Source organism: Crocodylus porosus, unplaced genomic scaffold (assembly GCF_001723895.1).
Source record: "Crocodylus porosus isolate Cpor-Errol unplaced genomic scaffold, CroPor_comp1, whole genome shotgun sequence".
In the NCBI taxonomy this organism is placed as follows: Eukaryota; Metazoa; Chordata; order Crocodylia; family Crocodylidae; genus Crocodylus; species Crocodylus porosus.
In genome coordinates, this window is record NW_017728949.1 from 12,628,509 (window position 1) to 12,651,911 (window position 23,403).

Genomic DNA, 23,403 nt, shown 5'->3' on the forward strand with positions numbered 1-23,403 from the left:
CTTCCTCCCCTTCTTGAAAATGGGAACCACATTGGCCCTTTTCCAGTCCTCCGGGACTTGACCCGTGCGCCACGAGCGTTCAAATATTCCCGCCAGTGGCTCTGCAATGATGTCGGCCAGTGCCTTCAGTACCCTCGGATGGAGCTTGCTGTTACGTTACTTGTTGTAAAGTGCAGGAGGCTGCCCATTACATGCCCCGATGCCTAGGGCATTATGCACAGCTCCAACCTGCTCTGTATTGTATCTTATGCCTTGCAGATGGCATCCATATTGCTACAGTGCCTCAGACTATGACCTGTGCTCCACAGTCTCACATGGGTCTCAATCCCTAGCGTAGCTCACAGTCACTGTGCCCTCACACTGGGCTCCAAACTCACGCCCCCTTACTGGGGCTCACTCACTCCCACTCTCTCACTGGGGCACCAACTCATGACTCCTCCCTGGGACTAACTCCCTGGAGTGTTTGTGGGGCTAGCCTATATGCAGACTTTCAGGTTGCCCTTGCAGCCGTACTCTGTGCCCCCAGTGCAGTCCTTCACGTTGCTCCCTGCAACCGTACTCTGCACAGTCTTTCAGGCTGCCCTTGTGGCCCTACTCTATGCAGCCTGTTCTCTCACTACACCCCCCTCCCTGGGGCCTCAGGGTCTTACACCCCACAGGCTCAGCTGTCTGAAAACATGTCTGGCTCTACTGCTTCCCTACTATCCACTAAGTTGTTGGGGGCTCAGGCTATAAGGCACCCCTTATTCACCTGTCACTGCGGAGGCAACTGGCATGGCATTTCCTAGAGACCACCCCACCATGGGTGGACCCACTATACCATCCTACCTCAGAAGGGTGTAATTTTCAGTCTTGCCCCAGAATCGGGAGCCTCCTACCCTCCCCATAGCTCCTGCCTTTACCTCCAGGGTGTTCTGAGCAGCAGCTCAGCTGGGTCAAGCTGCTCTGGCTGCCAGCAGCAGACTACTGGCTCAGCATTGAGGGCCTGAGTTAAAATAGAGGCTGCTAAGCCCCCTTTTCCAATCACATGGCCCTCCTGCAGTCAGGTGACCACCTCATCAGGGATGGCCTGCACCTGGCAGCTGCCCTGCTGCCACTCTAAGTCCTTAAAGTGTAAAACTGTAAAAACAAGAAGGAATCTGGTTGTTGCTGGAGGAGTCTTTGCACACCCAAGGACTGGAGCTGGAAGTATGCTCACCTCCTTGAAAAATACAAAACTTTCTCCCTTGCACTTCACTAGTTCAGGTTTCCCTCTGTCATTCTACTATGTGTGAAGATTAGTGTTGTTAAATGCAGTCTCAGAAGTGAAAAAATAGCATTGATCTCTTTTTCACCCACTTTTGAGTCACCTTTTGGTTATCAGTTATACACAGACAATGAATTCCTGGTAGCTTGTTACAAGAAGAGCAAATGGTTAGAAGGGCAAATGGTTGCAGGTCAAGGCTGACATGCCTTCACTACGCTGAATAGGAAATCTTCTGTAATGTCAACTTGTGCTATTTAACCCTTTGCTTTAATTTCCATGGTTTCATTAATATAAAGTAAAACTTAAAAAAATGCTTTACCGTCTGTTTCTAGTTCTAACTACAGAATTAAAGAGGATTTGCAAATAAAAGGGCAGAGAAGGCAAATCTGTAACTAGATTATTTTAAGGTAAATTAGTAGAGGGGAGATTGACAGATACTGCCTGCCTTGTAACTCCTCTGAAATGGACCATATGCTGCTTCTGGATGGAATAAACAAACTTTGCAGAAATAAGCTAGGGCATACAAGTAATTGTGGGGGGGCGGGGTTTCATGTGTCCTGTAAATGAACAGCTTGCCTCAAAATATCTTATAGGTGCTGATCGGATGTCTTCATTTGGTGACTTTATTGCTCTGTCTGACATTTGTGATGTTTCAACTGCTAAAATCATTTCTCGAGAGGTTAGTAAAACACCAGGGAGTTATTCTGACATGAAGGCCACACAGTTCTACATGGTTTCATTGACTGAAATGGCATTTTCCTTCATGCAGGTTTTTTTTTTTAATTTGGTCCATTGTATGTGTTTGTACCTATCTGACCATTCAGACTGCACAAGGTCTCTTTTCCCCCCACAACATTTATACCATGGTTCATTAGGTAAACCATAGTGGTATATGTGAAAACTAGTTTATATCCGCTAATTATTATTATATTATTAATGTCCAAGTTACAGTCACAATTTCTATCACTTAAGCAAGCCCACATAAAGAAACTATGATTGTATTGTAGGAATGGCTTATTGATGAACTTGGAAGGTGGTAGAAGATTCCTGTTAGCACCAGTGTATACTGCCTCTTCCTTTCTGGGAGCAAGGGGAGTATTTTTTAGAGTGTTGCTTTATCTGTTGATACTAGCTGTAATTTTATTTAGCCTACAAACATATAATACTTGTAATTCCTCTGGGTTCCCTGCATAACTGACAATATTGCACAAGTCTTTAGATTAGAGGACTGCCCTGAATAGAAGTTAAAACAAATCTAAGTAAATACATAAACAAATGGTATTGGTGTGTATTCTAGGCTGTTTTGTACTATTTAGGAAAGAGAGGAAGGAGAGGTTTTTTTCATGCCCTTTAAAGGGATTTTACTTTAAAAAAGAGTTACCTCATTTGACTGGTTCATGAGGACAATATTTTGGACCATGTTTCTCCTACGATTGTTGGGTGGTTCAGGTGAGCATGAAAAGGAATTACTTTATTTCCCTTTTTATTACTTTAGAGGCCTGTAGTTATTAAATGTTTTGTTTTTAAGCGCTGTTGGGATGATATGATCCCATTCTGTATTCCCAAGAGTATCACTGTCTGAAACAGTGAATGATTTTGAAAGAAAGCTTTATTGCTGTACTTTTTTTTGAGCAGTGAGAATATGAGGTGCCAAAGGTCCCGTTATATAGATGGATCTTAATTCTGTTTTCCCACAAATGCTTTCCTAGCCATTTTTTTAAAAGATTTTCTTGCCAACTTCCAAGTTTCTTAGCCTAAAAAGTCAGATCGATAGACTCTATCTGCAAATGATTAAAAGCTGCAAATCATTTTATTTGCAAATGGCTCTGGATTTCAGAGATATAGAGATGGGCTGTTAGGAATTTATACCGGGAATACTAACCTTGTGTACAGAGTGCAAAATGATTGTATTATGTAATTACAGGGAATTAATATCTTTTGTATGCTGAGATTAAACTTTGACATGGGGAATGTGGCAAAGCAGGGGGTGGAAGGAAGTGGTTCTGTTGATTTTGTGGGGGGCTTCTGTTTGTTTTTTAAAGGGAATTGCACATATTAATATATATCTAGCTATACTGTGACATCCTGGATGTGCTGTACTAAGCATGGGAGTTTCCTGTTGTCTGCAAGCGGGATCATTCTTCTGTGCAAAGTTGCTAACTTGTGTCAATGTTTGCAGGGGCTTGAAGCCACAGGCCTTGAAAGTCAACGGAGATATTACTGTTGGTTTTGACTGGCTTTCATTCAGGGCTCTGATGCCTTTTTGGAGGAAGAAGCTGAGGAAGTATAGTAGTCTGTTTCCCTTTAGAGGCTTATGCTCCATGTGTGTTGCAGGTGTCTGATGGTGTGGTGGCTCCAGGCTATGAGGAAGAAGCTCTCAAACTCCTCTCCAAAAAGAAAAATGGGGGCTACTGTATTCTCCAGGTTGGTATTCTACCTATTGGGAAATATTTTCATTGTCTCATAGTCACATACACAGCTTGGCTCTGTTTTTAATCTTTCCCTTTTTTTGCTTCTATGATCTTCCCCCATGCCCTTTGAATATATTTGGACTTACACCCAGCATGCATGGGGATCTAGGGTTTCAGAGAGCGCTTGTTTCCCATGAACATGAAACAGATATTTTGATGACGGTGCCATCACTGTTACTAGTTTGAGTACCACCACTCTGGCAAGCAGTAGTCCCTTTTTGAAACAGAAGTCCCAATCTCTATGCTGCGTCCTCCAGTCCTCTCTCTTCCTTCTGTTCTTGTCAATGGACTGTCTTCAAAAATTTGTTCTTTATAAAGTGAAGTTCTCCAGCTCTCTCATTTTATAAGTGAAGGATCATCGGAAGCAGTTTGACATGTCAACACCTGTTGACAAGTTTTTCATGTTGTCTTTCGCCAGCCAGTGACAATGGCAAGCCGTTTTCTTAAAAGTCCCTTTTAACCCATGCATTGGGGCTGTAATCAGGCTGCAGATGCTGCCCTTTGATAACATACATTTCCATACTGTTTTAGTAACGCCTGTCAGGAAAGATTTAAGACAGCATTGCCAAATAACTATCAGATGGCCATCTTGAGCCCCATACCACCTGTTTCCCAAAGCATGCAGCTGAACAAGTGTCCAATAAATTGATTGTGACTTCAGAAGTCCTCTGGCTGCGGTGCAGAACCACTGGCAGATTTTATCGTATAGTCACTGCCTTGTTGTAGCCCTTAGTTCCATCTCTCTTTGGGAGACTGTCATGCACAGGTAAGCTAAGAACCTCAGCAGCTCCATATAAAACATTCAGGACTTTGATGAGGCAGATTCAAACATTACTGTCAGTGGCCACCCAAAGATGGCTCAGGTGCTTCAGGCAGGCAAGGATGAAATTACAGGCAGTCTCAGCTGCAGATTATTTCCTAAGTGAAATCAGTTTTGCAAGGATACAGCAGTAAGTATTGCTTGCAGGCTTGTCTACATGGGGATTCTCAAGTCAATTAATTTTAACTTTTAGAATGAATTAGTTGAACTGAATTAAAGCTTTGTGTGAACAGTCTACTTGGAATTCAAGCCACCTTTATTTAACTTAACTCACTTTTATAGTGAATTTGACTTCTATAGTAAAGTAAGGTGGGTTAAATTTTGAATAATATCTACACAGGAGTTTATTGAAGTTTACCTAGGCATGTACACATGCTACATTTGTAAAATTACAAAAAATGAGCGTTTACAGGTTCAGGAGATCTGTAGCATTATAAAAATGGCTTCTGTCACTGCTGCCTCTCTGACAGACTTCCCTGGGGGTGGGGGAAGTAGAGCAGTACTCCCCTGTTACTCTCTGGCTGGAGAGCACGCCATTTGATGTGACTATAGTGCTTTATCCAGAGAGTTGTGCACATGTGGACACCCCCACAGTATTTCATTTGTGTAGTGCTACACACAAACATATGTCAATAGCCCAAGTCTGCTTTAAATTTGCACCTATAGTTTTATAGATTCATAGATTGTAAGGCCAGAAGGGACCTTGGAAGATAATCAGGTGCAGCCCCCTGAACCAAGCCGGAAAGATAACTGGGGGGTCAGGTAACCCCAGCAGGGTGACCGTCTATTCTCCTCTTGACGATTTCCAGGGTAGGTGATTTGCACCACCTCTGGAGGGAGCTTATTCCATAGTCTGGACACCCTGACTGTGAAGACGTTTTTCCTAATGTTGAGCTTCAACTGGTCTTCCAGGAGTCTGTGGCCACGGCTGCTAGTTTTGCCCTTGGGTGAGCTGGTGAAGAGTTGCTCACCGAGCCCTTGATGTACTCTCTTATTGTAGCAGAAAGCTGCTACCAGGTCCCCTCTTAGCCTTCTTTTCTTCTGCATTCCCAGTCCCAGATCCCTCAGTCCCTCTTCATATGCTTGCCATGTGAGACTGATCATACGGGTGGCTCTTCTTTGGACTCTTAAGCTTGTCCATGTCCTTGTTAAAGTGCGGTGCCCAGAACTGCGGTGGATGCAGTACTCCCGCTGCGGTCTCACCGGTGCTGACTAGAGTGAAAGAATCACCTTCTTGGTTTTGCTGGAGACGCTTCAATCAATGCATGCCAGAGTATTATTTGCCCTACTGGCTATAGCTTTGCATGGCTGGCTCGTATTCATACTGTGGTCTGTTATTACCCTCAGGTCCCTTTAATTCGTGGTACTAGTCAGTTTGGTGCCACCAAGCCTGTAGGTGTGTTGGGTGTTGCTCATCCTGAGGTGGAGCACTTTACATTTCTCAATGTTGAACATCAGGTTCCAGTCCACCCAACTTGCTAGCCTGTCTAGGTCTGTCTGTATCAGTAACCTCTCTTCAAGTGTGACCACGCTTCCCCGTAACTTGGTGTCATCTGCAAACTTAGCCAGTGAGCTCTTCACCCCCACATCCAAATCATTAATAAAGATGTTGAAAAGTACTGGACCAGGTACCAACATCTGCAGGACACCACTGCCCAGTTTTCTCCTGGATGACACAGATCCATGCACTACAACTCTCTGGGTCCTATCCTGTAGCCAGTTTCTCACGCACCTGACTGTCTTGGAGCTAAGCCCACAGTCCTCCAATTTTCTTGTGAGGACATCATGGGATACTAGATCAAAGGCCTTTTGGAAATCTAGGTATACAATGTCAATCTGCTCTTGTGTCCGAGTAGCGAGTTATCTGTTCGTAGAAGGAGATGAGGTTGGTAAGGCAAGACCTGCCTGCGATGAAGCCAGCATGGCTGTCATTCAGAATCTTACCCTCTGCAAACTTATCGCAGATAGACTACTTTGTGAACTTTTCCATCATTAGGAAAATCCTAGAAGTTAGGCTGATTGGCCTACAGTTACTTGGTCCTCCCTCCCACCCTTCTTGTTGATGGGCACAACATTGGCCCTCTTCCGGTCCTCAGGGACTTCTACAGAGCACCACAGGTTATGGAAGAGTTTCACTAGGGGTTCTGCAACTGCAGATAAATTTTAGTTACTGCAGATAAATTTTCCTGGATGCCCCTAAATAGACAAACTCTGAGAGAATCTCTCTGCAAGTTATGTTCCTAGTACCAGGACTTCTCTGTCCCTCCATTCTGACATTTAAGATGTTTTTTAGTCCAGGGTTTTTCAACCTCTTTAGACTAAGAGCACCCCCGGATAGATTTGAGTCACTCCTTTACTTTTCACTCTCTTTCTTTTTACAACAGAAAACAATATTTTTTTTCTGTTGCAAAGAAATCAGAAAGTCCACAACTATGGCTTTCTGTTTTGAAATCTCTGGGTTTATCTTGTAAAGCTAACAATTTGTAAAGCTAACAGTCCTAACATTGTGTGGCATCCTGTAGCACCCTTGAAAGGATATCAGAGCACCCCAGGGTGCCACGAACCTGGTTGAGAATCACTGCTCAAAGCCCTGCTTCTTTTCCAGAGAAGGCTACCTGCTCTCTGTGGACAGCCCCTGCGGGTGCTCTAAAGATCAGGGAAGTTTACAGAGATGGTAGACTTCTCCAACTGGCATGTTGGTGCAGCTAGATCATTTTTGCATGCACCTCTTTGCATATCCCAATATGGACTTTTGTATCTTTCTGCTAGTGTGCACATCCATTACCATCTACCATATCCCTTAAAGTGAGGTTTCTTATTTTGGTATTAATAGCTGGCTCCATTTAGCTATTATTGCTTCTGATACTTTGTCAGTGCTCCCTCTTACCAGTTCATCTCTTTTGGGTTTTTACATATTATTATGTGTAAATTGTTCCCAGAAACCAGATCAGAAAGGCCCAAGGAGTATGAAATGCTACTTATCTGTCTACTTTTAGATGGACCCTTATTATGAGCCAGATGAGAATGAGATTCGAACCCTCTATGGATTGCATCTCATGCAGAAGAGGAATAATGCGGTTATTGACCAGTCTCTGTTCAAGAATATTGTTACCAAAAATAAAAATGTAAGTAGAAAATAATTAATGAAAAATCAGTTTGAACACGGGGAGTGATTTGTGTGTTTTTACATAGGAAAAGTGGAGGGATTCTATTTTAAGTCCCTTTAAAGCACTTGGGGAGACTTGGTTTTCAACAATTTGATGCTCAGGTCCTGGTCCTTATTTAGGCAAACAGAGAGAAATTGTCTTCTTTGTACCTACTTGCAAAAATACGACTAGCTGGATTGAGTCCTTTTTTTTTTTTTTTTTTCTTTTGCTAATGTATCAAAATATTAGTAATCTGTATAAATTGTAAGATACCACTTCGTTTTTTATTATGCTTAAGCAGCCATATGGTAAGCAACCATTGTGATCTCATTTTGAGTCATTGTTTAATAGCCCTATTTATTTACACTGTTGCATAAACACCTGGCTCTCTCTATTCCATGCAGATTAGTTTAGTCATTAAAGATCACATGAGTAATGAACAGCCAATTACATGCACCTAAAGAATTGCAGCCCTTGCCCTTTACTTAAGGAAACGGACCTAGGTAAATGCATAAATAGCCATGGGATTGGAGGTGAGGTGATAAATTTTGTAAACGGAGAACAGTTTAACAAATTAGTAGCAGATTATCTGTAAAGTAAAATTTATAAATGTGTTTCAAATAACAGCCCCAGTTCTGCAAATATTTAAGCACATACTTAATGCATGGGTAGTCCCAATGAATTCAACTGGAATTAAGCAAGTACATAAGTATTTGTAGGATAGTGGCCAGTATTATTAAAATGTCTACCCATTTCTTATCTGCCAAGAATCAAGCTTGGTTTTGGGCGTTGTCTTTTAAAGAGTTGATGGCATTATTACCTAAATTGTTCATTTATAACTTTTAGACCAAGCAGATTTGTCTTGGTAATAGGGTATCTTTGTTGTCTTTTTTGCTGTAATATAAAATTGTACTTGCAATGGGCTTAGCCTTGCAGATTGATAGCCAATGGCAAAGCATTATAAATCTGCAGTTTAAGTGGCACATTTATTACTGCTTTTTGTTGTTTCAGCTGCCTGAGTCTGCTTCCCGAGACTTGATTGTTGCCAGTATCGCTGTCAAATACACCCAATCCAATTCAGTTTGTTACGCCAAGAATGGGCAGGTAACCAAATTGGGCTGCTTGGGGGAATATACCATATCAGCCAAACTGGCCTGAAGTAGCCATTGTCAAGCACTGGGTGTAAAATCTCTTAGTGTACAGGAAGCTATTAAACAAGTTAGCTTAGACAGTGTTATTCAGAACGGTAGCTAATGTTTTGTAGCGCTCAAGTGGCTGCCTTAAAGAGCAGAATCTCTGGATCTCTCCACACATGGTACTGGATGATAGTCTTGGAAAATAGGGACTCATGCTAGCAAAGACTTAAGTACTTCAGCTTTACTCGTGTGAAGTGTTTGCAGGATCAGGCCTTGAATGATTTGCTTCATATATAGATGTTTTATCCAGGTGGGGTATTTTGGGGTGATATTTGCTTGAGTAGGTTTTTCTACTAAAGTTCAGCTGCCTGGGTGTTGTGTAGTGTTGTGCTTTTATTCGCATAAAAAGAGCAATAGTCTTGTCTTGTTTCCCTCAGTTTTGGAATATCAAGAATAATAAGATCATCTGTATTTTAAGAAGCTAAGATGGAAGGTGGGGAGGGATTTTCAGGTGTGTTGTGTAATGTTGCACCTTAAAATTAATTGGAAGGTATGAATATATATAGATAGCTATATAGATATATATCGAGATATATATATTTCTTCCAACATTTATTCAATATTGGGTTTAAATACCAAAAGGGTTTTACACAGACTAAAAATCACTTCCCCTCTTTATTACTTTCCATTATGCATCATTTCACTGATTCTCCTCTCACCAAGGAATGTCTTTTGTATTAGGAAAAGCTGGGAACAAAGGGCACTATCTGGCTCTTGGTACATCATAAAGAATCAAAATGGGGAACATTCTTAACTTTAGTTACTCTCAGAGGTACATGTTATATGTTTGATACTCAAGGGTATTCATTTTCATGCATCATATTGTCTCTATACAGGGTAAAAAAAATTTTTTTGCATTACCTAACATTATTTTTTTGGTGCAAGAGCCATATAACACACAGCAAGTCATTAGTTTGGAAAGCTAGTATTTTTCCCCCTCTCCCTATGGCTTTTTAAGTAGGTCTCCATTTTGAAAGCATTAATTTTGGTGGCCTTGGAACAAAAGCCTTGCTATCTCCACTTCCCTCCATACAGCAGTAGCCTCACCAGTCTCTGAAGCCTTTTCAATGATGTGCTGCTGCAGATGTCTTTGTAATGATTGTAGTAATGCATGTACCATATGTAAGCAGGGTATGGTCATACATGAGAAACTATGTAATTAGAATAGGCCTTATTTTACTAACTAGCGAAGTATCTTACCCAGACACACATGCTTCTGTTTCTGAATGTACAGCACAAGCCTACATTTATTTTAATATATTTCTTAGAGAGAGGCTAAGTCGTGGACTTGATGCAGGAATTTCTGGATGAAATTCAGTGGCTGCTTACATAGGCAGTCAGAATAGATCAAAACAGTCCTTTTTGGCCTCAGAACCTATAAGATGTCCTCTGGGACTTAAGGGTTGGCATTGCCCTGTGTTAGTTTTTTAAATACACTGAGAGGTCTTATTTCTTTGTCTACAGCATACCTATCTGAGAAGTCCCCTTGTTCAGATTTTTCTGAAAGCAGTGCTGCCCAGAGATAACTGATTTCCTGATCATCTTCCCAATCTTTAGATCAGTATTTCTATATGGAACATACAATGTTCACCTCCCAAAAATAATTAAAAGCCAGGAAGAGATGCTTGATTCCTAGTTCATAGTGCTTTATGGTGCAATTTCTGAGTGGCTGGGGGCTGCATGCCATGTGTGCTGCACCAACCAGAACTGCATGAATGCCTCTCCTTCTGCACTGCATCCCTGCACTCCCCCTACTGCAGCTCATACCTGTGTGGACCCAGCTGTACCCTGCACTCCCCATGCCATGCTCTGTTCAATGCACTGGGGTGAGCGCAAAACAAGCCAGAGGAGGGAACGGGAACAGGAGACTGGCTGCTGTTGCTGCCAGAGTGATATGGGGGTGGCATCTAGGCAGGAGCCTGTGGACTGCAAGTTCATCCTTCACAGGCTGCCAGTTGGACAGTCCTGACTTAGGACATATTCTTGGCATCAAACATGAACTGTACCAAGACGATATGGGGCCAGTTTGAAGAGATGAATTTCCTCTGTTTACTTTGTCTTTAATTGCTAAAGTGCCCTTTTGGCACTGTGGGCCTGTGCTTGTGACCCCACTGCCTGCAGTAGCAATTCCCTGAGATGCTGTGGGCTGGATCTGGTCTGCAGGCCATAGGTTACCACCCCCCCACCGGTCAAGGGGATACTTCATTTTCACCCCTCATTTTGTTTTCTTAAGTGGAGTTTTTGTACATCAGTTATCTACACTTCTTTCAACCAATTCAGTTTTTTGGAGGATTATAATTGGAATAGACACTACAACCATAGCAGGTGCCTTGTGCTAATGAGGCTTAGGAAAGGAAAGGATGGGAAAGAGTGTTTATGGACTTGAGTGTCACTTAATTTGCAGGAAACCAGCTGTCACTAATTGCAATAAGCATGTTCTTACTTCCCCTGCCTGCCTTTCAGCAATGGGAAAACCAAGCATTATAATGTGCAGCAAGTTAGGGTAACTCTTTGTTTAATGATCCAATCACTATTTCATTTAAAAATTAGCAATTATGTTTTTCCCCTTTCTCTGCATAGTATTTTAACTATAAAACAAACCAGTGTATTTAACTGTTGTTAGACTTTTTCCAGCTATTGCCTCACATTTCTCTCATATTGTGATGGCTTATATTTTGGCTTTCAATTTCAGAACTTAATTGAGAATTTCACATTGCATACTAAGATTAGTAGGTATGTCCATAGCAGCATGAATAACCTGTTAAGATCCTTTGAACCAGTGGTTTTTCAACCTTTCCAGACTTGGCACCTCTTCTTGGGCTTGTTGCACCCCTTGTCAGTTTTATGAATTGAGTGGCTCCCTATTTCAAAAAACTAATTTATATGGTACAGTGCTTACCTCCTTGCAAAGGGGCCAGACAGCGGGGGCAGAGGATCACCTAGGTAGTGAGCCTGAGTTTATCTGCTTATCTCTTCACATCTCGCCTATCTCCTCACACCTCAGGGCACCCTTCAAAAGTTCTGCCAGTGCCCCAGATTCCTCCAACACTCTGGTTAAGACCCACTGATCTGGACGTACCACATAACTTTCATTTGCTGCCAGTGTAGGAGTCATGCTGAGAGGTGGCACCTTAGCCTCTCCTCATCATACAATTTAATCTCATCTGCTTTAAACCAACAGTCTGCACCCTCTTTGCGGTGGCAGACTGAATGACCCAGCTTCAGTCTGAGGCAAGCCAGTGCTTGAACCCAGCTTTTGCTACTGCTACCTGGCTATGGCAAATCCTCAGTGCCCAGTCACAGCTCAGCACAGGTGAAACCCCCTAACACTGAATACTGGTGAAGCTCCCCAGACCATATCCAGTGGCTCCACAGGTTAGATCTAGCCCATGGGCTATGGGTTGGTAACCCTTGCTTTAGACGAGTGGTTTCCAGAGTTTATTGACTCACATATCATCTTTCTATGAACTCTGATACTTGAACAACCACATGGGGTTACGTGACCCCCGTGCTCTTTCCTGCCCAGAGCAGGCAGTTGGACTTAATGATTTCTAGGGTCCCTTCTGACCCTAGAAATCTGTGATATCTGTATATATTTCCCTGTATTGTGCACATTTATTTTTGGTCTTAATAAACTTTATTGAAGTATTTCAGGAGTCCAGAGTAAAATAAATGCCCAAGGAAGCCTAAAAGGCCTGATTATAAAGAGGCCTGGTGAGAAAATGAGAATTCAGTTTTTTGGGGGGGAAAAATGAGGTTTTAATATTTATTTTAATATGGAACACAAACCCTAAGACCTTTCTAATATTTTAAAGAAAAAAGCAGAACAGGAACACTGAATAGCCCTGGGATTGGAGCTGTGGTTTGAATCTGTTAGAAGGATCTCTTGCGGGAAGGCAGTGGGTGTTTCTTGCTTTGCTCAGAAATTCCTTTCTGGACCTGAGAGAACTTTCTGAAGAAATTTCATTTAAATAAATACAGGATCTTCATAAAGTCCTTGTGCAGTTTTAAACTTTAATAACTTAGGTTGTAGGTATGATAGAAACAATCTGTAAACGGCATTTAAAAGCAAAGTTATTAAAGTTTTAGGACAACTAGAGTACACAATACCAGACTTCAACATAACCACCATCCATCATGATACAGTGCTCAATCCAATCTTCCAACTCCTTGAAAATGTTTCCCAGTTGCTCTTGAGTTACTGCACTAATTGCATTGGTGATCCTAGCCCTACGTTCCACCAAAGAACGTGGTTTTGACAAGTAAACTGCTCTTTTAACATGTCCCCATAAAAAGAAGTCCAACAGCAACAGGTCAGGTGAACGAGCTGGCCAAGCAACTGGTCCACCTCTGCCTATCCACTTCTCTGGGAAAACATCATTTAGGAACTGTCATACATTCAGAGTGGAGTGGCACAGAGCTCCATCTTATTTAAGAATAAATTAGTTTTTACTTATGAAGCCTAGCATTGTGTACTCTAGTTGTGCTAAAACTTTGATAAATTTACTTTTAAATGCCGTTTACAGATTGTTTCTACCATACCTACAACCTAAGTTATTAAAGTTTAGAAGTGCACAAGAACTTTATGAAGACCCTGTACTTTCTACAAGGGAAGTTTGGGTTACACTGAATCAGCCTTTTCCAGAAAAAAAAAAACACTTTATGGAGAAGCTCCTAACTAACTCTAATTATACTTTCTGCTTTTAAACGCCTCAGGTTTCTAGACAGTGTGTCAAAAAGAAATGCAATGAAGCAGCCATTGCTGTGCCCTTTGTGCCACAGAAATGATATTACAATTAATGTGTCACAAAGGTGGCTTTAATACATTTTGGTATACTTTAGAGCTATATTCAGTGGCTTGACCTGTCCAATTTATGTATAAAAGTTTTGCTAATTCTTACCTGGCACAGAAACCAGAGGTTACCGTGTTCATCATTTTACAAAATTTAAATTGAGACAAAATATAACATTTTGAGTGGCTCTTGGAGAACCTGGAGTGGAAAAGTGCAATTAAGGGATTACATAGGAATCAGATGGCTTCAGTTCGAGAAGGCATCTTTCTCCTCAGCGGCTCTTTCCTTTACCCGTACAGAGGGCCTGGCTGCCTACAATGTGGGAAAACTGCAGAGGAGCTCTTCTGTCTTACAGAAGACTCAAATTTCAGCCAGTTCCGGTGTACCCCTGTATCCTGTTTCCCTCTTCACTTCTTTGGAGGGGATTGTCCATATGTCCACAACTCTGCAGAGCCCAAGCTCAGGACATGCCATGCAGAGAAAGCTACTTCTCCGCAGCGGTTTCCTATGTGAGAGCACTTTGTTGGGGTTCCCTGCGACGGCAGGCTTTTGCAGCTGATCTGCACTGGCCCCATTTAATCATATTTAGTATCTGTAGTGCACACTGTGTGGCTTGCCGCAAGCTGAAGGTAAGGCCTAGTGGAAGACCAGTGCACAATACACATGCCAGTAAAAGCCTTATTCCTTGCTGTGACTAAAAGGAGTGTTTTGCTTCTCCACCATTTCTTGGCCTGCTGGAGCGCATGCAACAGCTGTTTGAAATGGAGAGATTTCTTTTTTCAGTTGTTGGCTTACCACTTCCCCCAGTCTTGAAGATCCTCAGGGGTACATGTTCCAGGCTTGGATGACCCCTTTCTCTACTCTCTCCCAGTTTGTTGGGCCCAGCATAGTGGTAACTAGGTGAAATTTAGTGGCTTATGAGGTACTGGAGGTCAGACTTGGTCAGACTCAGCACCTTAAGGGATGACAAGATCCAACAGTCACAAACTCCTCCAAGACCATTTTAGGCAGGACATAAAGGAAAAACTTCTTTACTTTCTGAGCCCCCAAGGCCTGGAATAGACTCCCCCCAACTGTGGTGCAAGCACCTACTCTGGACACCTTGAAGAAACATTTGGACATTTATCTTGCTGGGATTCTTTCACCCCAGCTTCATGCCCCCTGGGGCAGGGGGCTGGACCCGGTGATCTTGTGAGGTCCCTTCCAGCCCTAATGTCTATGAAATCTATGAAATGTGTAGTGGGCCTTTCTGGCCTTAAACTCAACAGACGTGTAGCTAAACTACGTGAGTTGCCTGGGAAATGTAAAAGCTCTGCTGCTGAAGTTGGCGAAGTATCGAACCTGCACCTACGTAATATCCCATTGACTCAGTCAGGGTTCCCTGTACAGAGGCTTTGCTGCAGGCCTGGAGCCTAGGAGAAAAGATGTGTGAGGGTGGGGGCAGGCACTGACGGGAAATATTTTCACTGAGTAAACAGAATAGTTAAACTCCTGACTATGCATAACAGTCACATTGATAGTCAACTCTATACATTTATTAAAGAAGGCCAGTGTTAATTGAGGTGAAATAATTAAGAGTATATGATATTAGGTAGTAGCACGAATCTTTCATTTACTCTTTGGGGAGGGTATCCTACAGCATGTTTTATGGGTCTGGTAAGAGGTGAAGTCACAACATCTTGATGAACGAGAAGGCAAATGATTCATTTCTTTCATCCCAGCCTTTGACTTTATGAGTATAACATCTGTTGCAGTTAGCTGAGCTGGAAAGTTTGAGGCATTGGCCAGAACCGCTGGCCTCAGCACAGTGTCTCCACAATAATAACCCACACTAGCAAGTCTGGTTAGTGATTCAATCTCAGCTTAATGGAAGAAGGAAGAAATTAAGAAAATGGGTTTCACTTTCCTGCAAGCTTTGGGTTTGAAATAGTAAGAGTCCACTCATAAAAATGTGTGTTCAGCTTTTCAAAGCTTGCAAAAGGTTACTGGCTCATACACAAAATGTTAAATCCTCTTCTCTCATCATCCCCACACATACCCACTTGTTACGATGGTTATGAGTGAAGGAAATTTTATATCTTGCTGGTGCATAAAACAGAAGTTACTTGCCCTTGTGCATGTGGGCTACAGGAAATGTGCAACATGTGGGTTTGTGTGTCCATGAGTCTTGTTGGATCAACTACATTCCCAGTCTACAGGGAGTCCCACTGAAGATACAGGGAGGGGGAGGGTTAGAGAGGAATGGTCCAGTGAATAGTTCTAGTAGGAACTCAGGACAGGTCAGTTCCCTGCCCTTGCCACTTGACATTGGGCCAAGTCCCTTAGCCTCTCTGGGTCTTACCTGCAAAATCTTGAGACTAGGATGCCCCGTGGCATGGAACGTAAGGGTACATAAAAAGACTGTAAGGAGTCAGATGCCCTTTGGATGGGACCCAGAAGAGTATCTAAGATGGACACGCAGCAGAGGACATGACATTTGGCTGTGGGCCTAGCAGGCATCTGTGTAGATTCAAGCCTTCTGGACCCACAACCTAAAGTAACCAGGTTCAGAAAGATGTTCAGGATACTATACGTGCTAAAATTAAACCTGGCATTTGCATTCCAGCCCTAGCCATATTCAGATGCAGTGTGGCTTTGTTGGTTTCTGCTCCATACAGTCCTACAGCACAGTCCCTCCTTGGGCTGGCGTGAGGATATTGTCCAAATTACAGGATTGCCCTCTTTAAATTCATTGAGATGTAACAGGGCAATATTGTAAAATGAGGAGCCTACCTATTCCTAAAGGGGGGCATTGCCACAACTTTATCCCCAGCGGGGTCCAGAGGTATGCAGATTACAGGACTTCTAAAAAATGAGACATCGTATTTCTCAAAGAGAATCACTTGCTGCTCCATTTATTTTGGGGGAATTCACTACCTATGTTTGTATAAAAAAGTGGCTATCTTAAATGATACTTTCTGATCTTTTGTAAGGTTACAGGTTTTTGCTAGCCCATATCTCCATAGCAGGGTATCATGATGCTCAGTCACATTGCTCAGGAAACAAGCCCTGCCCAGCTTCTTCCCAAGCATACATCCTAGAAATGAGGTTGTAAGGACACCCTGTGGGCACTCCAAGTTGCTGCTGTGGAGCACACCTGAAACCTAGATCTTGCACAGGCTGCCAGTCACCCATCAAGGTAGTTTGATGTATGAAGCAAAAGCAGATGGTTGGGGTTTATTTTCTTGGCAGCATAGACAATGCCTATAGACAGGTGTAGGTATGCTGGGGTTTAGTTATGGTGAGCATTTGACACGCTTAGCTAAGCCAGTGGTCTCCAAACTTTTTTGATTGCGCACCCCTATCAGTAAAAAAAATTTTGAGCACGCACCCCCAGTATATGTATATTTATAGAAATAGTTTGAATATTTTCTTCCTGCACCCCAGTGGATCGTCTTGCGAACCCCCTGGGGTGCATGCATCCCACTTCGGAGACCACTGAGCTAAGCAACACAAGTCAGCAGTAATGCTTACAAAACAGCAGAAAGTTCTCCTAAAATTATAACTCCATGGTACACCCAAGTGAAAAAGAGACGAAGGTAAGATATCCATTGAATAAAAAATGTGTCTGACAAAAAGCAGAGCTGAAAAATAATGGAAAGCCAAAACAGTTCCTGTCATTCTAGCTTACTTGGAAAAGTCACATTTCAAACTTTTCTCCTAGAAACAGCCTCTATTCTCCCCTCAGCATGTCTGTTTTACATCACACTCCAGTCCCATTAGATAAGAGTTAGGTGTAGCGCACAGCTATTTTTAAAATCCTGTTTCTTTTGGCAGATGACAGTGAAAACATTGACAGCTTCAGAGCTTTGAAGTTTCAGGATGTGGTGGCTGCGCACCATGGTCCTTCACATAGCGTACCCGATCTTCTTTCTTATAAGACTTTACTGCCTTTGAATCTATAATACAAAAGGAATTACACCTAATCTGCTTAGTCACTTATACTGTGTCAATCACAGGGATATCTGAGCACCTTGAAAGATTACAAAAACATGGGTGGCCTAGACACAGACCCGAACTTTCTTTCTAATAACCCTTTACAAGTCTGATGCTTAAAATTTCTCATTGGCCCCTTTCATTTTACTGTAGTGAGTATTTTGAAATGAAAGCCAAAATGACATCAAACCTTTTTTGGTTTAGTATTTTAGCTACTTTTGCAGAGGGTGTATGACAACATTTGCTATATATAGGTTTCTACAGTCTGCTTGTCCTTTTGGTTAGGGCAAACATTTATATTTTTTGGATGGGAAAGAAAGCCACATCAAGGACAGGGTGGGCCAAGTAGTTTGTGTGCCTGGACTAAGTCAATCTAAAAGAACTACAATTTGGGGATGGAGGGGAAATGTAACTATAAGGAGCCCTCTAGTAAAGGTGGTAAGACATTATGGGCTCAATCTATTCTAATCTGCTCTGTGCCAATCTGAATTACTTGGGTCCTGATCCTGCTGTTTGTTATACACAGGAGGAACCCAATTATGGAGACCACAGAAATCACAAATGCTGCAGCTTGCATCATAAACAAGTTGCAGGGGAGGGAATTTAGGCATTTCTGGCATCCCTATCACTTTATTACCAGGTGACAGACTGTGATCCAAGCTTTCCTCTGCTTTAGTGGGGAAATAACTGCTGGGAGGACATGAATGCACCTATCCAATGTTTGTAATTGCTCTGGGACCAGTGCTGCTTTGATGCGGACAGTTGTTCACAAAGATGTACTGGATTTTCAGTAACAAAGTTCAATATGTGCTTCAGGTTATTGGGATTGGAGCTGGCCAGCAGTCCCGAATTCACTGCACACGTCTTGCTGGTGACAAGGCAAACCATTGGTGGCTCAGACATCACCCACGGGTGCTCTCCATGAAGTTCAAGGCTGGAGTGAAGAGAGCAGAGATCTCCAATGCCATCGATCAGTATGTCACTGGAACTATTGGTGAGGTAAGGCGCAAGGATGTCCTCAAAGATGGGCCACAACCTTCTGCAAAAAAAAACTACATCTTTTTAATGGGATCAGTATTAATATATTCATATTTCAGGACCCAGAACATGTTTCACTGACGGAGTGACTGACGGTGCTTCTCATATGCTCGAAGGCTGTTCGGGAGAGGACCTGAGTGTGGCAGTGATTCTTTTTTTCTTTTTAGTGTCCATTCCCTCCCATAATTTCTTATCATCTTTTAATCTTCTGCCCAGGGTTTAAAACCTTCACATCTCACTTTGTAGTTAGTTGCATGACAGTGTGCTCTTGCTCTTGTATAACATGAGGCACTCCTTGGTCTCATCCTTGCATAAGTGTGCTTCATCTGCTGCCGTTCTAGCCCTGATCATTCTAGGAAGTGGGAGAGCATGACTGAGGCCATACTTGGCTTGTTTTTTATTACTAAGGGTACTAGCCAATCTTCCTGCAGACCTTCTGAAGGGAGGTGGAAAACTGGGAGTGCTGGCTGGCTACATCGATATTGGGGTTCACAGTTGCTGATGCCATTTGAACCAAAAGCACAGACTGATCAGGGACATGCCATTACAGTTTGAAAACTGGCCCAGGTAAAAATAAGGGTCTCGCTCTAGTTCTTTAAGGGCAAAATGTCCACCTCACAAAATCTCTGAAATTATTATTCTTTCTGGTGTTCCTAGCTGAGTTCTGAATGACATTAAAACAGACATGGACTTGCACAGCTAAAGGTAGCAGACAGTTGGGATAAAGTAGCTCCTAAAGAGCTGACTTCAGGGCAGGGCTCAGTTATGGGCATGTTGAAGGCATTGGACAATTTCATATTACGTTGCAGATGGATCCCCAAAGTGTTGGAGTAAGAAGGAATAATATTTGTCCAATATCACATACTAAATCCATAGCTGAGCAAAGTATTGAACCCAGATGCTCCTGGTTCCAATTGAGTACCCCATCTACCGGATTGTATTGCAACATGAAGAAACTTGTTCTATATATCTGTCCAAAGAACTTGAAGCCTCAAGCACTGTTTTTTTAACCAACAGTCTTTTCCAGTTATCAATTTTACTCTGGATATTAGAAAATAAAGAGTTAAAAGTATTGTCAGAACTGAAGGTTTTTTCACTTTATTTTTACTTGCTTATAGCAGTTTTTGTATCTTGCTGTTTGGACTCTCAGAATCCAACTGACTTTGCTGTTGCAAGCAGTGATGAGCTCAGTAAATAATATGCCCTTTTAAAGTATAAAACCAACAGCTGGAATGGGAACCTAGTGAATCATCACTACAAGAGCAATTGCTTGTTTAAGGGGGTGGGAGCTGGACTGATGCAGTTCAAGAAGGTGAATCATAAGCTAAGCTGGTGTTTGTCAGATGTGTTAGGTCATATACCAAATCCTGTTTGTGTGTGCTGGCATTTACACAGAATGCCATAGCACAGATGGGCCAAGCAAAGCATGATGGCACTGGAAATAGTAAGGGGGAAAGGGAATTATAATGGTGCAGAAGGCATTGTAATCTTCCTTTTAGTAGTCAGTAATCAGCTCCCACGCTCACTTAAAATTTAATAATTCTCAGTGTAAAGTTCCCAACTGCAGAGCACCAAGTAATATGAGGGCTATAGAACAGATGTTAACGTGAGTATAAAAGAGATACCATTGCTGGGAGGAAAGCCCAGAAGCCATTTCTGGCTGTCTAATAGCCATAAAGCAGTAAAAAGAGTGAATACTGTCAAGCTAAGTTGCCTCTTTATTTCTTCAGGGTGATGATCTAGTTAAATGGCAGGCAGTGTTTGAGGAGGTCCCCGCACAGTTAACGGAAGCAGACAAGAAGGAATGGATTGGCAAACTGAATGCAGTCTCCCTCAGCTCAGATGCATTCTTCCCTTTTAGGGATAATGTAGACAGAGCTAAGCGGGTAAGATCATTGAGCAGTCAGGATGTCAGAGTTACTTAAGGAAAATGCCTGGGTGGTTTTTCTTTGTTTTAATTTCATGTAAACCACTATGGAATGTGTCTGCATTTTAAACCTGCCATGAGCTAAAAATGCTGACTAGAACTGCTGTATTCTGGATCGTATTTTTATGATATATATGGGTCTCAGTAGAACAGCAGTTGAATAACGATCATTCAATCCATTCATATAGAGTTAAAGGAGGATTGAAATATGGCAGAATTGAAAAATATGGAGAAAAATATTTGTGACGTGTTGCAAGACTTTTATTCCTTGATAAACTCTTATTCAGGGGGAGAAGTTCAGAACAATGTGGGTTACTTGCTATGTTGTATATTCTTAAAGGCTGAATATGGGGGTGAGGGGTTGTTTTTTTTACATACGTGTTGTACAAACACAATTTAATATGATACAGTCCTTTTCTGTGACTGGGGCTTCTGCATACTAGTCATACAAATGTGGGAGGTGAGGTTTGCAGTCCGGTCCAGGGAAAAACATGAAACTTTGATGGTGTAGCGCAGTTCAGTGTTTTGCTAAACAATTTACCTCTTTGTTTTTATTTTTTTTTTTACTAACTTTTAATTTCATGATATCTTTGTTCAGAGTGGAGTACAGTTTATTGCTGCCCCGTCTGGCTCGGCTGCTGACCAGGTTGTGATCGAAGCCTGTGATGAACTGGGAATTGTTCTCATTCACACCAGCCTCCGACTGTTCCATCACTGATTCCACTGTGGGCTGTCATAGCTGGTAGTCCTCATTTGTCCATGGGCTTGTCTAGAACAGTGACTGTAACTTTACTGGTTAAGTTTGGAAACCCATTCTCTGAACACATAGAGAATATTCTTGTATAATCAATAAATAACCTCCCCCCCACCACCACAACCACTGCTGTTATCTGTGAATTAATAGAGAAGAATTTGAACTCTTTTGAAAATAAACGTACAATTTCTGGTTGTACTGAGTCTATAGTCTTATGATGCTCGTTCTTTCTGTATTCAGGAAAAAGTTCTAGGAGTTAAAATTTATAGCCCAGATATTATCAGTTCATTAAAAAGCTGACAGAACACTGAAACTCTGGCTTGCAGCCAACTTTAATGAATCAATAAAGATCTGTGCTAGAACTGAATCAGTATGGGTTTCTTTGGAGCCAGCAGGTAGCTTTATCCAGGTGTGTCCAATCCATTATCCTCCTCCTTTGCAGTGAGAATGTAATTGTTTCTGTGTCCAAGGTACTTTCTGATTCAGCATGCCAAGTTCCGCTGAGGAAATACGGTTTTGCTGAGGGGCAAACTTGAATTGCTTTCTTGGAGGTGATAGTGGAGAGACTAATTCCTATGAATCTTACACGCTTGATTTTCATACCACAAGAGTTCAATTCAGAGTTCAGACATGGGTATCTGCAATGTATCTTGCCTAGAGCTAATTCTGTTCTCTGTTGTACGCAGTTTACTCTGAGTAGGTTTGAACTCTGATTGGAAAAACAAGCACATGTCTAGAGCTCAGTGAGGTGAAAAGGTAACAATCCCAACTTGCTGGTTTATTAGCTATAGCCAGTACATTTCAAGGGAGATTTTTTGGTCACACTTTACAAAATCTGTTTAACTTAGTACAGGTTCACTAGCAAAAATCTCTGGGTTATAGCATTATGGGCTTAATCCCCAGCTCATGTAAAAGACAGGCCCTGCAGCCATTCAGCTTATGCAAAAGTATTGTGGGCACTGGGCAGGGTGCAGTGCAGGGTACAAGTTCTAGTCCCAGCTCTGCTACTAACTGCAAATTCCATATTCCCTATTTCTATCTCTCCCTTTATCTTGGCTATTTAGAGTGTAAAATCTTCAGAAGAGTTGTGCATGTTGTAGTACAGTGGGTCCCAAACAGGGCCTTCACATGCTTAGGAAGTATATAGAGTAATGTTACTTATCAGGGATAACAGTTTCTTAAATAAGAGCTTTTTTGCATGAAGATTTTCCTGTCTTTGAGACACTGCTATTGTGCTTATATGTGGCTTTACTGCTCCTTGAAATCCATTATCTATGGATATCTCCCATCCCCTCAACTCACTACATCTCAGTCTGCTGTCAGCAAGTTATTGCCAGAGCTGTGGAATGAACACACAAACCAGAGAGTGAGCAAAGGACCAGGATGGAAAAGGATGCTAATAGGGAGGAAGGCAGTGGTGAGAAATGAAACACAATGGGTACATGGGCATGGAACTGGTGTTAGAATAAGAGGCATGGCATGGGAACAGAAAACTTGGAAGAGGGCCTTAAGAGTACAAGGGGCCTCCTAGGAAATACAAGAGTGTCAAAGAGTTGCTCCCCTATGTGACATGTTCTCATTAAAAAACTGGGGGACTGTGGTGTCAACACCTACACAGTCAAATGGGTTGCCAGCTGCCTGGAGGGCCACTCCAAGAGAGTGGTGGTGGACGGGTCATTTTCGACCTGGAGGGATGTGGGCAGTGGGGTTCCACAGGGCTTGGTCCTCGGGCCCGTACTGTTCAACATCTTCATCAGCGATTTGGACGAGGGGGTGAAAAGCACCCTGTTCGAGTTTGCTGATGACACTAAGATGTGGGGGGATGTGGGCATGCTAGAAGGGGGAATAGGCAGGTTACAGGGGTGGGTGGATGAGAATAGGATGGGATTCCACACCGATAAGTGCAAAGTGATGCACCTGGGGAGGAAGAACCGGCACCAAAGCTACAGGCTGGGGAACTCCCTTCTCGTCAGTACAGAGGTGGAAAAGGATCTTGGAGTCATCATTGATGCCAAGATGAACATGGGCCGGCAGTGT

General features: G+C 42.4%; 1 protein-coding gene across 2 annotated transcripts in view; it reads left to right on the forward strand.

Moving 5' to 3' along the window:
* The window catches only part of ATIC (5-aminoimidazole-4-carboxamide ribonucleotide formyltransferase/IMP cyclohydrolase), a 42,338-nt gene extending 20,769 nt beyond the window's left edge, over positions 1–21,569 (forward strand). For both annotated transcript variants that reach the window (XM_019554276.1, XM_019554277.1), the window contains exons 10-16: positions 1,840–1,925; positions 3,581–3,670; positions 7,534–7,662; positions 8,695–8,787; positions 18,464–18,646; positions 20,416–20,571; positions 21,211–21,569. In XM_019554276.1, the coding sequence (XP_019409821.1) occupies positions 1,840–1,925; positions 3,581–3,670; positions 7,534–7,662; positions 8,695–8,787; positions 18,464–18,646; positions 20,416–20,571; positions 21,211–21,330 (857 nt within the window). In that variant the 3' untranslated portion in view covers positions 21,331–21,569. The remainder of the gene's footprint in view (positions 1–1,839; positions 1,926–3,580; positions 3,671–7,533; positions 7,663–8,694; positions 8,788–18,463; positions 18,647–20,415; positions 20,572–21,210) is intronic.
* The last annotated feature ends 1,834 nt before the right edge of the window (positions 21,570–23,403 follow it).